General features: G+C 52.6%; 5 protein-coding genes across 5 annotated transcripts; 1 reads left to right on the plus strand and 4 right to left on the minus strand.

Annotated features, from left to right (window-relative positions):
- Positions 1-1,622: 1,622 nt before the first annotated feature.
- Positions 1,623-2,690, minus strand: P153DRAFT_379041 (uncharacterized protein; the record flags this gene model as incomplete). Its single annotated transcript, XM_033669837.1, has 2 exons — positions 1,623-2,179; positions 2,234-2,690. The coding sequence occupies 2 exons, from the start codon at positions 2,688-2,690 to the stop codon at positions 1,623-1,625; spliced, it is 1,014 nt and encodes a 337-aa protein (XP_033519329.1).
- A 570-nt stretch (positions 2,691-3,260) lies between these two features.
- On the minus strand, positions 3,261-6,691 carry P153DRAFT_349034 (PigN-domain-containing protein). The gene is made up of 7 exons (XM_033666231.1): positions 6,563-6,691; positions 6,410-6,510; positions 4,740-6,358; positions 4,502-4,689; positions 4,312-4,453; positions 4,155-4,263; positions 3,261-4,105 (listed from the first exon to the last, which is right to left on the minus strand). The coding sequence occupies exons 1-7, from the start codon at positions 6,640-6,642 to the stop codon at positions 3,363-3,365; spliced, it is 2,982 nt and encodes a 993-aa protein (XP_033519330.1). The 5' UTR covers positions 6,643-6,691; the 3' UTR covers positions 3,261-3,362.
- Positions 6,692-6,877: 186 nt separating this feature from the next.
- On the minus strand, positions 6,878-8,634 carry P153DRAFT_300449 (rab GTPase activator; the record flags this gene model as incomplete). The annotated part of the gene is made up of 8 exons (XM_033664329.1): positions 6,878-6,969; positions 7,020-7,277; positions 7,328-7,879; positions 7,936-8,275; positions 8,324-8,351; positions 8,404-8,463; positions 8,513-8,537; positions 8,589-8,634. The coding sequence occupies 8 exons, from the start codon at positions 8,632-8,634 to the stop codon at positions 6,878-6,880; spliced, it is 1,401 nt and encodes a 466-aa protein (XP_033519331.1).
- Positions 8,635-9,297: 663 nt separating this feature from the next.
- P153DRAFT_379044 (MRP-L47-domain-containing protein) lies at positions 9,298-10,204 on the minus strand (the record flags this gene model as incomplete). Its single annotated transcript, XM_033669838.1, has 3 exons — positions 9,298-9,447; positions 9,499-9,806; positions 9,856-10,204. 3 exons carry the CDS (start codon positions 10,202-10,204, stop codon positions 9,298-9,300), a joined length of 807 nt encoding a protein of 268 aa, XP_033519332.1.
- A 632-nt stretch (positions 10,205-10,836) lies between these two features.
- On the plus strand, positions 10,837-11,253 carry P153DRAFT_360585 (uncharacterized protein; the record flags this gene model as incomplete). The annotated part of the gene is made up of 2 exons (XM_033666925.1): positions 10,837-10,894; positions 10,940-11,253. The coding sequence occupies 2 exons, from the start codon at positions 10,837-10,839 to the stop codon at positions 11,251-11,253; spliced, it is 372 nt and encodes a 123-aa protein (XP_033519333.1).
- Between the last annotated feature and the right edge of the window lie 1,518 nt (positions 11,254-12,771).

The following is a 12,771-nucleotide window of genomic DNA, read 5'->3' on the forward strand; positions in this document are numbered from 1 at the left end:
TTGAGGACAAAACGTCCCACAATCATGCTTGTCGTTCTCCCAACGCCCTCGCACATCCAAATCTCAAAGCTCAGAAACCCAGGTGTACACGCTGCACCACCATGTCTACTCATCTCATCTCATCTCGACCTCTCCACACCCGTCCCAAATCTTTTTACCCGGTTGTGTCCATATCAAGTCCCAAACTCGCAACAAAAACAGTACACAACAGCCCCAACTTCCCATCTCCGTTCTTCCAGAAGCCCGACTCCCCATCACAGTCTCATTCCCCATCAACACCGAAACACTCAAGCCAGCAACCCAGACCATACAAACAGCAACAACCAGATAACCAAGACGACATGACATGCCACTCCCACTCTCACTAAAACGAAGCACACTCGCCCACTCTACATAACCCATCCATCACATCAACCCCCCAAGCCATACCATACATTTCATCACCAGACATACACGCGGAAGAAAAACCATACAGTGCCGAGTTGTTTCCGCACCAAGACCCTACGCATCTTTGTATGTCTTTTTTTTTGTTCGCTGGCGGGAATGACAAACCTGCGTATATGAGTTGGTGACACGCTGATTTTGAATAGTTTGAACGGTGGAAACGTATACCCAGCCAGAGTAGAATACAAGCAGACGGGAAGATGTGCGATGTACAGAAAGTATGGCATGGCCACGAACGCATGGAACGGGGGGAATATTTCTCCAGATGAGGATGGAAACCGTACAACACTTTAGAAAACACACACAAATCCGCATCACCCATACACGCCAGCAAGACAAAGTACAAAACCTTCAAGTTTTACATTTCTATTCCCTTCCCTTCCCATCCATTCATTACCACCCCCCATCCCCCCCTTCCATCCACCCACCCCTCCCAAACCCCCCCAAGCCATGCCACCCCACCCAACAGCAGCCTATATATGGTATCCTTCGCCCTCGTACACAAGCAGCAAAAACCGCGCCCAAAAAACGCCATCATTACCAATACATCGTGAAATTTCATCGCCTATCGCAACCCACCCATGCCAAATAACGAATAACGAATAACGCACACGAAAAGACGGGAAGGAAAATACAAGAAAGAGGATTCAAAGCAATGCAGAACAAGAATGACGGCCGAGGAAGGTGTAGAGTCGATGTGATTAGCTGACCGTGGTGGTTTCTGGGATTCGGCTTGATTTGATCTGACTGCAACACCCCTCACACGTCCACGTCCGACTCGGCGAAAAATGGCTTAGGGAGCGACCGTCGAATAGCCGCGCCATTGCCGTTGCAGAGCGTTGAGCGGCGAAGCGACGTCGGACTAGCAGACGCGTAGGAGACGAAATCCGGCGTGGGACGCAGTGGCGGGGGTGGAGGCAAATCAGCAGTGTCGAAAGGAGGAGTCGAAGCAAGAGACAAGCGATGGAGACGAGCAGCAGCGCGAGGATCAGGAAGAGGCGAGGGACGATCAGACGTCGAAGCATCCTACGCGCCGTCTGCCTGAGGAACGCACCCCCCATCAAAGCGCACGCGTCGACTCCTAGACACAGAAAAAACAACCAGCAGTCAGCAAAAACGCATCAAGACTACACAACTCTCAAGGCTCAGAACGTGACAGGACAGGACAAAGGCAGGAACTAATGGTACCGCGGGGGCGACCTCTGGCCGTTTGCCTGCGCGCCATTGGGGCCCTGGAACTCCAGCTCGCGCTTCATCAGGTCCAGAGTCTGGGGGAAGTATGGCTCGACGCCAAAGCCCTTGAGGTGGTGGGCCGTCTTCTCAATGCGCTTGATCTCGCGCTGCACGTTCCAGTCCTCGCCCTCGCCGAAGCGGCGGCTGACAACATCGACCATGCCCAGGTCCAGGCGCGAGTAGAAGTCGCGGCGCGCCTCGATGTCGCCTGGCTCGGCGCCATCGAGACCACCATGTGAGTTGAGATTGCCGCCGAGCTTGAGCAGCAGATCGAAGGCGTAGCGCGGGCCCGTGGGCAGCTGGGCCAGGCGCTGCACGTCGGGGAGGAACTTGAGCATGGCTGAGGCAAAGTGCGACGAGGAGATGGAGTCGTTGAGGTCGTCCTGCAGACGGTGCAGGTCGAAGTTGACAATGGTGATTTTGCGGTCGAGCTGGGCGTTGAGGGTGAGGGCAGCGTCGGGCGTCGTCGTATCCATGATCTTGGCGAGGGTGTCGGGCACGTCTGGGTGGGGGTGTTAGCTGGGGGAATGGCAGGAAAGTGGACGGATGGACATACCAGGTCGCAGGCCGCGCTTGTCGATCCAGTGGAACATCTCGGTGCGCTGGTTCTCGAGCTGCGAGATCCAGGCCTGCTGCTCGGCCAGCTGGCTCTCGAGGTGGTCAATCTTCTCCAGGTACGGGCGCATGGCCTGGTTGAAGGCTTGCGTCAGCAGATCGGGCATGGCGGCCGCACCGCCGCCGTTGAGCGACGGCGCCGACTGGCCCATCGAGGGCGGCATGCCGTGGCCGTGGCCGTTCGCCATGGGCTGGCGCGTCGGCAGCGTCGTCTCCTGGGGCTGCTGCGGGCGGGGATACATGTCGCTGTCGTCAACCGCGACCGAGGACTGCTGCGTGGGCTGTGTGCGGCTGGAGTCGGGGCGCTTCTCCGTGTACTCGTCGAGGGACTGGGCGCGGGCGGGTGCGTCGTTGTCCACGTAGCTATTTGCGCGGGAGGAGCGGCGTCTGAAGAACATAGTGTAGGAAAGGAAGGCGTCTGCGAGAGCGAGCGAGCAGCGGCCTGGTTAAATGGCGCCGAAGGATTGGCGTGTGAAATTGCACGCGGGCGACGAGAGAGTGGTTGGGCGTGATGGCTTGGAGAAATACGGATGGCTGATATCGGCGAGGCTGGGACTGGCGCCTGGTCGGATGATGATGAACCAACAAGCGTGACACGCAACCTTATCGCCGTTGCACACGCTGCCCTCTTTATACACGACTAACCAAGAAATAGGAGGGCTCTCTGACGCGTCGTTTATCGATGCCCTGGTCGTTGTTGGGAGTATCGCAGTGTAATCGAGCTGCAGAGGGGAGCCGTCAAAGCTTCCCCCCGCCAGGATCGCCAACCTCCTGCTCTGTTCTTCCCGCTGATTGCGCACTCACGCACGGATAAGCATGCCGCGCGACACACGTCGCGCGCGCTATCGAGAAGAACCCCATTCTAGGCACATGCATAAACAACAGACACGCATAATTTAGTGCCACGCCAGAGGTTAGGTCGTCCAGGAACACGGACAAACAACACGCAGCGTTGTCCAGGCAATCCTCGCGCTGGCCATACACAGCCATATGCATCGCTGTCTCGACCATGTGAAATTACACCTATCACAAGTCTGTGTTCTATCCAAACATTACATACACCACCAGCATTATTTCGCCTTCCCATTACTGCCTCTCCTGTCCTCAAACTCGACCCCGCTAATGCTCCACCCACTGAACACCTCCAGCCCACACACAAACAAGCCCAGCAGACTCGCAATAACAAACTGACTGATACTCGTGCCAATGTCCAACCAACTCCCCTCATCCCTAACCATGTAGAAGAACCTCACCGTAAGCACATCGCTGACTGCCATAACCACCATGAAAAGTGCACTCGGCGCAACGCCCAAGCGACGATTGAGAAGCCCAAAGTTCGCGGACAGGGCCGCAAATGGCACCATGAGTTTAAGCATGAGAAGTGCCCCCTGCGAGAAGGGGTCGAAGACGGGGATGAGCCGGTACACGGCGTCGAGGGAGAAAGAGGATACTGAGGCGATGTTGGAAGCACTGAAAAAGGCTGATTGGATGAAAAAGAAGAAGAAGAGGGCGATACGGGTATCAAGAAGTGTGAGAGGGCGATTGTTCGTTTCTTCTACCGTCAAAGTGGGTGTGGTAGTAGTTGTTGATGATGGAGCGGACGAAGACGCCAATGCCTTGTGTTGGTAGGCCTGGTGCTCCAGACGCATCCAGCTGAAGAGACAAAGGCAGAAAGCGAGGTAGAAGAGCCCTTCGTACGAGATAGTGAGGATGATGAAGGTGGGTGCGAACTGCAGGAACATGACCACCAGGCGATGGACGTAGTTGTTGTTGGGGTATAACCCGTGGAATTGTGGTAGAACCAGGGAGCCCACTGTATGCTGTTAATCTTCTGCATTGAATCTTCAGTTGAGAATGCCTACCCAACGTTGACCATCCCACTACCAGCACACCAAGTGGTAAACCTTGTCGTTTCTGGATGTATCCGATGCTACTCCGGGTGACAATCATGGCAAGGAGCACAAGTCCGAGCTGTATCATGTTAGCGACAAGTCGACACATGTACACGTGAAAACCTACCTGGGCACCTAACAAGGTTCGAGACCCATTGTTTACTTTGAGCTCAGTATGCTCTTCGTCCAAGTCTGCGTCGGCTAAGATGCTCTTTTCAAAGAGCAAATACAATGCGCCAACAGCGAACATCAGACTGCCTCCAAGGAAACTTCTTGTTGTTAGCACACGCCTTCGCAACCAACGTTAGGATACTCACATCAAACGTGGATCTTCGGCCTTGTTCGCTGGAAGCATCGTAAAGGCGCTCATGACAATACAAGAGAGTACCCAGGTCGCCACTGTGCCCATGTTCTTCTTCAAGAACTCCTTACCATAGAATACGGGCCAACATGTGGCGAGCAAATAGCAGACCGTGTAAATCTCCCGGTGTGAGTAACTTTGAACCTGCCCAATGCGTGAGTGTTATGTACTCGAGCGGTGCATGGGTTTCCTACCAAGGCCTCCAAGAGACCAAAAAAGCCAAACGTCGAAAGCACGAGCTTCGCTATATCACCATTCGAAGAGACCTGCCCAAACAAAACCTTTCCTCCCTTGACAAGTGACGATCTACGAGCATAGATCTCTTCCCAGAAGAAAACCGGGAAAAGGGCGTAGGCGTAGTAGACCAAGGGAGAGCGCTGCTTTAGAAGAACAGCGTACAGAACGGCAAGTATCGAGGAGAACACCACGATGCTCTGCGTCGTCCGCTGTGCTTGCGACGCTTCGTTCAACACATGCAAATCGATGACCGTCGTGATTGCAAAGACGATCCAGCCAATATACCCGGCGGTTACCAGCGTTCGCAGGAACAACCAGTCATACGTCTGCAAGTACCTCAAGCCCTCCAAACCAGTGTCGATGAGTTCGTAGGTTCGTCGGATGGCGTCCTCGGCATCGTCTTCATCGATACTTTTCTGTATCAGGGAAACGCGATGCTCCACCGAATGTGTCTCGTCGCCAAGTCCAGGGAAAGGCTTGTAGTAGAGCTGTCCAGACATCCTCAGCTCTTCCTTGACGTGATACATTTCCAGTATCTGTTTGGCATTGACAAGAAGCGCTTCCGCCTTGGCCTTTGGATCCGTATCGAGGTATGAGAGAGGAAGCACGCCAACCGAGTTGGTAGGGAAGTCAGCTCCGACTAGGTATGCCATGAGAGCTGCCACGTCGGCCTGGTTTACGTCGTGCCGTTCAATCTGGTCCAGATTCCAGTCCGACGAAAATTTATCCTCATGGCCCCGTGAAATCCCAGTTGCACTCCGCACCGGTGATGCGACACCAGCGCCCCATGCAATCAACGGCGTGCGTGTATTGTCCGGATGACCATCTCCATGGCTCCCCCAATCACTCATGCCATGATCCGCCGTGAACACAAAGGCCGTCTTGTCATCATCGTAGAACTCCTCGATGAGTTTCGTGACTTCTTTTACACCCTGATCCACAATCTGAATGTTGTGAAGATACTGCCACGAATACGGCCGATGCGCATGTCCCGTCGTATCCAGTCCCAGAAGATGAAGAAAAAACACATTTCCTCCCTGTCGCAGTTGCGTATCCAGCGTGTTGTTCGTCTTCGCATCTGAAAACAGCTTCTTGACCCTGACAAACACCCACTCATCCAACAACCACGCGTCTTTGGAGAAATCCTCGTCTTCGGCCCCATAGCAGTATGCGTCTACCCGTCCAGGGACTGCGCCATGTTCGAACATGGGCAGGATGTCAGGACTGCCCCAGCTCCATGTGTGTCTGCTGCGGTTGAACACGCTGTCGAAGTTCACAGGGTTCATCTTCCACCCTGTTGTAACCGCAGACACATCTTCGTATAACCCCGCAATCAGCGCGACATGACCAGGACGCGATTCGGTGGGTACGCGGGTATGGGAGACACCAAAGGTGCCACTTTCGAGGACTCGGGAGCGAAGGAACGGAGCGAGAGGGCGGGGCGTATTTGGATCATCGAGGGATTCCGAGCCTATATCGGAGGCATTTGCGTCCAGGGGCTTATGTAGCATAGCATGATGCTTTGGATCCGGGTCAGGGAAAGACTGGAATGCCTTGTCCGCGCGAAGACCATCCCCTATAGCTGTTAGACCTCCAACAGGCCATGAGGGGGTATAGCTTCACTCACCAACAAACAGCACCAATCGCTTCGCGGGCGCTTCTCTTGTCTCGACGCGATGCTCTCGCATGCCATGGACGACCGGGCTCACAAAATATATCGAGAATATGCTTTTTCATGTTAGACCAACATCCACACTCTACTTCCAATGCGTGTACAGACCTGTAAATGTAGACGAGATGGAACACTACAGCCACAAGTAGAAAGCGGTAGCGCCCACGCGATACCCTTTGGTTCGCCATCTTGAACGTGTACAAAGGAGTGGAAGTCTCGTAGAGACGAAAGTGAAGACGATGCAAAGTACCCTAATGGTCTAACAATGTTGCGCGAGCACAGGTGCGCACCTCTTGGCAATGCCGCTCCGCTCCGCAACGCGAACAAAAGTTATCAATGGGCTAAATCTCAGAAATTCATGCAGTGATATATTTAAGCGACCGCTTGTTGCACATATTAACACGTTCCAATTCAAACTAACGTCTACTCCTCGACGTTGAAATTCGCACCTTCCCTCAACCCCTCAACAACAAGCTCCTGGCCCTCCGCACGTCGGTAAATATCCTTGATATCATCTACACATTTGTCAGCATCTGTGATTTGCACAAACATCTACATCACTTACCCGTCGTTGTCTCGAAGTGGCTGGTAGCATCGTAGCTCTTGGAGAGGAAGATGTTGTCGTTATCACCACTTTCGAGTGGTTCGTAGAGTGGGATGGGCTGGCCCATGAACTGCTCCTCGATGCGTCCGAGGCGGTCGAGACCAGGCTGCAACTCGAGGTGGTGGTTGCTGTCGGTCTCGGCAATCGTCGACACGATGGCGATGTAGTAGCCCTTGGGGCAGACGTTATGGGCGGAGGAGACGACGGCGATGTAAATGTCTAGTCGATAAGTTAGCTGTGAGTTCTGAGAGGCGACTGTCGTGACATACCGTGCTTGCGTCCAACCTGGGATTGTGGGATGATGAGTTGAAGGGAATCGATGTCGCCAGTGTTGGGAACCGGGTGGTTGAGGATGCAGATGGCCTTCAGCAGATGTCCGGTAACGCGCGCCTTATCGGGGAAGTATGAGGGGTCTGCGAGGATCTTCTTCGCCTTAGTCTCAAACTTCATGCCCTCGCCGGCGTCGTCCTTCTCCTTCATGGTGGCCTTGATGCCAACGACCTTGCTGCCGTCGTAGATGAATTCATCAACATCGGTGTTCAGCATGTAGGTGCCGCCGTAGATAGCTGAAAGTCGGGCGAAACCCTGGGGAAGCTCTCCAAGGCCATACAAAGGGTAGATGTAAGGCGACTTTCCGTACCGCGCCATCGAGTTGACGTAGAGCCTGATGCGCTGAATGGCCTCGTTGGCCGCGCCCTGCTGGTCAATGTAGTCATCCGTCTGGTAAAGCGCCATAGCGTGTCCAACGAAGTCGCGGGTGCTGGGCTCCAGGCCGAACTTGTCGTAAACTTCCTTCATAGTGCAAGACTGCGTGTCAAGGCCTATCGTATACTGTTAATACAGTTGTCCTACATCGCCACGTCTCGATAGAACCTACCCTTGTGTGACGCCGGGTCATCCTCCTTGTATGCGCCAACCCACTCCAAGAAGTTCCTGGCCCTGCGCTTCTCGAAGAGACCCATCAGTGGCGACCGGAGTGCCTCGCCTGCATCTGAGGGCACCTTGGCAACAGTCGCCTTGGTAGCTGCGCCCTGTTGCACATAGCTGCCGGCGATCTGCTTGAACTCGAGGTATTTTGTGACGTCGGTCGAAACGAGGATGTTGGTGAGTTCACCGTTGGACATGAGAAGCTTTGGGACAAGGTCGATGTTCCAGTCGTTCACGCGGCCATACTTCTTCCATGGCTCGCCGGTCGTCTGTCCGTATCGCTTGAAGAGCTACGTTTGTCAGTTGCTGCTCGTACGAAAACGTGTGGAGATACGTACTGCTTCGATGTTCAAAGAGGCGGCTTCACTGCGTCATGTAAGCTCTCACGTACTCGAACAACAGAGCTCGGAAGACCTACCCGCCATAGTGATCGTTACGGTCAATGTGGAGCACCTTCTTGCCCTTGACACTGAGAACACTGGAAGCGTGTCAGCATTCGGAGTTTACAGCAACAGCGCGCGTAATACCCTGATAGAACACATTCTGTGAGACCTGGGTAATGTTAGTTACTGGCGGCCAGCGCAGCGAAGGCGGGGTACCCACCAGTTCCCAGAACCACAACGTCGTACTCGGGTGCGATTTCGTCCATATTTGTGTTTGGGGAGATGTATAAGGGGAAGACCAGTGAAGAGACTCGTCTGTGTTGTCTACTTGAGCGTGGCAGGCTAGAGCGGATCTTGGGTGTTGCGGTGAGCGATGCTATGTGGGGGTGCTGTAGCTTCCTTGCACAACTCTATCTATGCAGTGGCGTACTCCCATACGCTACTTTGTGAACGCGTGAACACCGTCCTTGGGAAGACAGGGATCAGCACCTGGCGATTGAAAACGTGAACGCATGGCTTGCAGTACTTTTAGAGTCTTTCAAACAAGTGTGGGAGGATCACTGGGAACATTCAGTTGTGTCTGTCATCCACCGCTTGGCAACCCTTCTCCTAAAGCATTACAGGACGGAGCATAAGACGGTTGCACAGAACGGTTCGATGGTTGTGTCAAAGCACTCGATATCGTCTCTCGATGAAGCCGTTTCTTCTTAGCTTCTCAACGTATCCTACAAATGTTGCTAGCTAGGTACGAGTTCTACAGTACGACATATGATACAGCAGATAAATCGACAAGGTCGTATCGCAGGTCGACATTCGTGTGCAGCCTGTTACTCAACAAAGCTGATGCTCTGATTCTCCTGAAAACCACCTATGCCTCGCGGCATTGCTCTTTGCTGTCTTTGGCTTGTACAGACTTGCTGTAGTCTATATTATATGGCGTTCACTTTCTCCTTTGGTCGCTCCTCGGTCGCTAGTGGCTTATCTATCGCGGGTTCATTGATCGTCTGAGACTCAACTGGTGGTTCTGCTTCTGCGGAACCATACTGCGTATCCTCAAAATGGTCCGTTTCTGTGGGATCCTACAACATGAGATTAGCAATCACCCGCCGCTTGTAATTTATGCTACTTACATAGGCTGATGGTGTGTACTGCGGGCCGTCTGTTCTCCTGAGATCGATCTCTGGATCTTGCTTCGCCAGTTCCAATGCCTCCTGATATGCCAGGTTTCTCTCTGTCAAAGTGTCCAGGATAGCCTTCATTGTCTTCTGCACGGTCTTGTCCCTTTCGTTGCTCTCGTGATCACCATAACCAGCTTTTAGTCGTGCACGCTCGAGGTTCTCGGTCGCGAGGCGGTTCCGCTCTTTCACACATACCCACCACAGCTGGTGTAGTGTGTCCCAATCCCTGCTACGCAATTCACCAGCTGTCCATGCGCGCCCTGCAGGCTCCATTAGCCATTGTTCCTTCAATAGAGCTATCTCCCGTACCATGTCTCTGCGCTTCCATGGGCGTCTGCAGCAGTTTCTTGTCTTTGAAGAAGTCCCATAGACCGTGGTCTGGCGTGCCTTTGACGTCCCTCTGGAAAGCGACTGGTGTTGGCAGGCGCTGGTTCTCAAAATCCTTCTCCTTGACGGAGAGTGTTTGCCTAGGGCGCAGACCTGTCCGTCTGACCGAAGACACTCCCCGCATTTTGTTGTTGTCCGCCTTCCATGGTGTCGGTGATGTCGAGAATCGTGCTACGGAAGCGCGTGCGCATTGGGCTGAAGGCACGAGGAAGGACAGTACCTCTGAAGTCGTCGACGCCAAACTTGGGCGAAGTATCCGGGAGGACGGCATTGCTGGGACCGATCGCGAATGCTGCGCCTCGGATGCTGCAGTGAGATGTTGGGGAAAAAGGCGGTGCTATGCCAAGACTGGCTGCCTGAGTCATGCTCAGCCCTTCTATATATGGCCTCAGGCTACCCATCTCTTCGCACCTCATCCAACTCCGCCCTGTCACCCTGTGAGAGGGCTCTTCAGTAACTTCAATTTCTTGTGACGAGTATCTAGATCTCATTAGCGGGGATTGGAGCCCGCTTTACAACATCTCGAAATGGAATACACCACAGCCAGAATGCAGTTCGTCCCAAGCCAGTCCGTCGTCAGCTTCTTCTCGCCGCGAACTCTGCGGGGACCTGCCAAATCATCAGACATTTAGCTGGGACCACGCCTTGTCCCTATCTACCGCCGATTCTAGCGGTTCATTCCTCGACCCCACTCCACTTCTTCCTCTATCTTCTTCTGCCGTAGACGCGTTGTCAGGTGATCTCGTTGCTCCTGATCTCTCGTTCTACGACACCGCAAACTGGGATCCATTTTCACTACCCGTCTCTGGCGCCGAACACTATCTTGGCGATGGAGATCAACTTGGACTCATCTCTGGCGATCAGACACTATTCACTCCAGAAGAACACATCAACCTTTTAGCTATGCCATCTGACATTGAAAATATACCTGATACAAGCCTGTTCAATCCCATGACAATCGGTAAGCTACCAATTCCATTCTACAAGGCGTTTCTAAGTTATATAGCTCCTCAACACTCTAGCCCGGCCTCTACTACTCTCGGGAACCAGACATCTTCATCCTCAGACCATACTTCACCCAAACCCAAATTGCCAAGTACCAAAAACACCCCTCTCGCCGCTGAGCCCACCCGCGTCGAGAAGCGAAAAGCCAACACCCTCGCTGCCCGTCGCTATCGACAGAAGCGCGTTGACCAGATGTCCGGTCTGGAATCCGAGCTAAAGGACGTCAAGACTGAACGAGACGATCTGAAGGTTCGCTGTGCCCGGCTCGAGGGCGAGGTCGAAACGCTTCGTGCTTTGTTGAAGGCGCAAAAATGATGTTTTCCTTAGTTGTCAGCAATGTTCGGATCCTTCTTCTTAAATTGTCGGCGTGCGCAGATGGCTCTTTCAGACGATGTCGGAAGATGGGTCGATCAAAGCACACCTGTTCGGGGTGGCATCACATCGGCAAAATGAGTTCTTAATCTTTGAAGCTTTGGAACGTAGACTCGTAAGACACTTACGCGTCAGTTCATGTGTTTGCAAGTTGAAATTTATTGTTACTACGATATCCAATGCTCTACTTTGCTCTCCTCTTATGTCTCTATCTCGATTCCAGTGTTCAAGCATCATTCTCGCTCATTCTCAATCACTTAACCATCGCTCAACATCGCACTTGCTCAAGATGAGTCGCACAAGAAAGCGAGAGCATTGATCATGCTCGTAATGAGCTGAGCAGTGCCGCATCTAGCCTCTCGATGGCACGCATTATCCAGCACAATATCAACAAATGCTGCTCTGCAATCAACCCATGCAGGAGTGGGGCGTCTTACTGCGGATGCCAAGAGAAACGGAGTATGGATCACAATGAGCGAGAATGAGTCATTCTGAGCAAGTGATTAGCGCCCACTGATTGACAGGCTGTAGCGAAACCTTGTAACGACTAGACGATTACATACTCATTTGGTATGCATTTCTGTAAGTGTCCGTCTAGCCTTTTTTTCTTTGTAGAATGTGTTTATCGTGATGGGTGGTGTTGTGATCTTGTTAGCTGATTGATTCACCGCATCCTGTGGTGTTTGACCAGGTAGGACGTGCTCAACGCTTGAACTCGCGTCTTTTCGAATTCAATGGATAATTTACCGACTGATATTTGACTTGATTTCTTCTTGCCATAGATCTCCCTCTGCCTTGTCTGCTGCGATCCAGCTGTCTAGACCGCTGTGGCAGGAATTCTTTTCACTCTTAGGCAGATCAACCAACTCATATGCCTCGACGTCGCGTGCAGGCCTTCTACCCTCCACCAGAATAACGAAAAGTATTACTGAGTGTACGGATGAGGAAATGGAGGTGGCTGGCTACAAGTCTGGCCCTAATTTCAGACGTCAGTCCTAATCTCTGTCTATGGACATCTCGATCTTCTCATCTACCAACATACCCATGATGACAATGGAAAATATCATATCGGCTTTGTGGAATACTTATCGAATTGAGAGGATGCCTCGATGTCCTGTGATGAACACATCCTTCCCTCGCTTCCACTCTACTTGTCCTCTCGCTCCGTCTTCGAGTCTTTGTTTGCAAAACGTAGAGACGTCATATAGTATGGACGTATTCATGGAAAGTTTTGCGTATGAGATACTTGGTACTTGCCTTTATATACATGATACCATACTTTTGCATGCCTTGTATTTAAGAGGAATTATTGATAAAAGATGGCACTGTCAGGTCCATCAATCTCCTACACCTTAGAGCTCTACGTAGTGACCAGTATTGCTCTGGACATGAAGTGTTCAGATTGTTCAAATTTCGGTAAGTCATCTCCGGACGTCAGGGCCCATGAGGTTGTGGTGAGCA

The sequence above is a fragment of the Dothidotthia symphoricarpi genome (genome assembly GCF_010015815.1).
Source record: "Dothidotthia symphoricarpi CBS 119687 unplaced genomic scaffold P153scaffold_21, whole genome shotgun sequence".
Lineage (NCBI taxonomy): Eukaryota > Fungi > Ascomycota > Dothideomycetes > Pleosporales > Dothidotthiaceae > Dothidotthia > Dothidotthia symphoricarpi.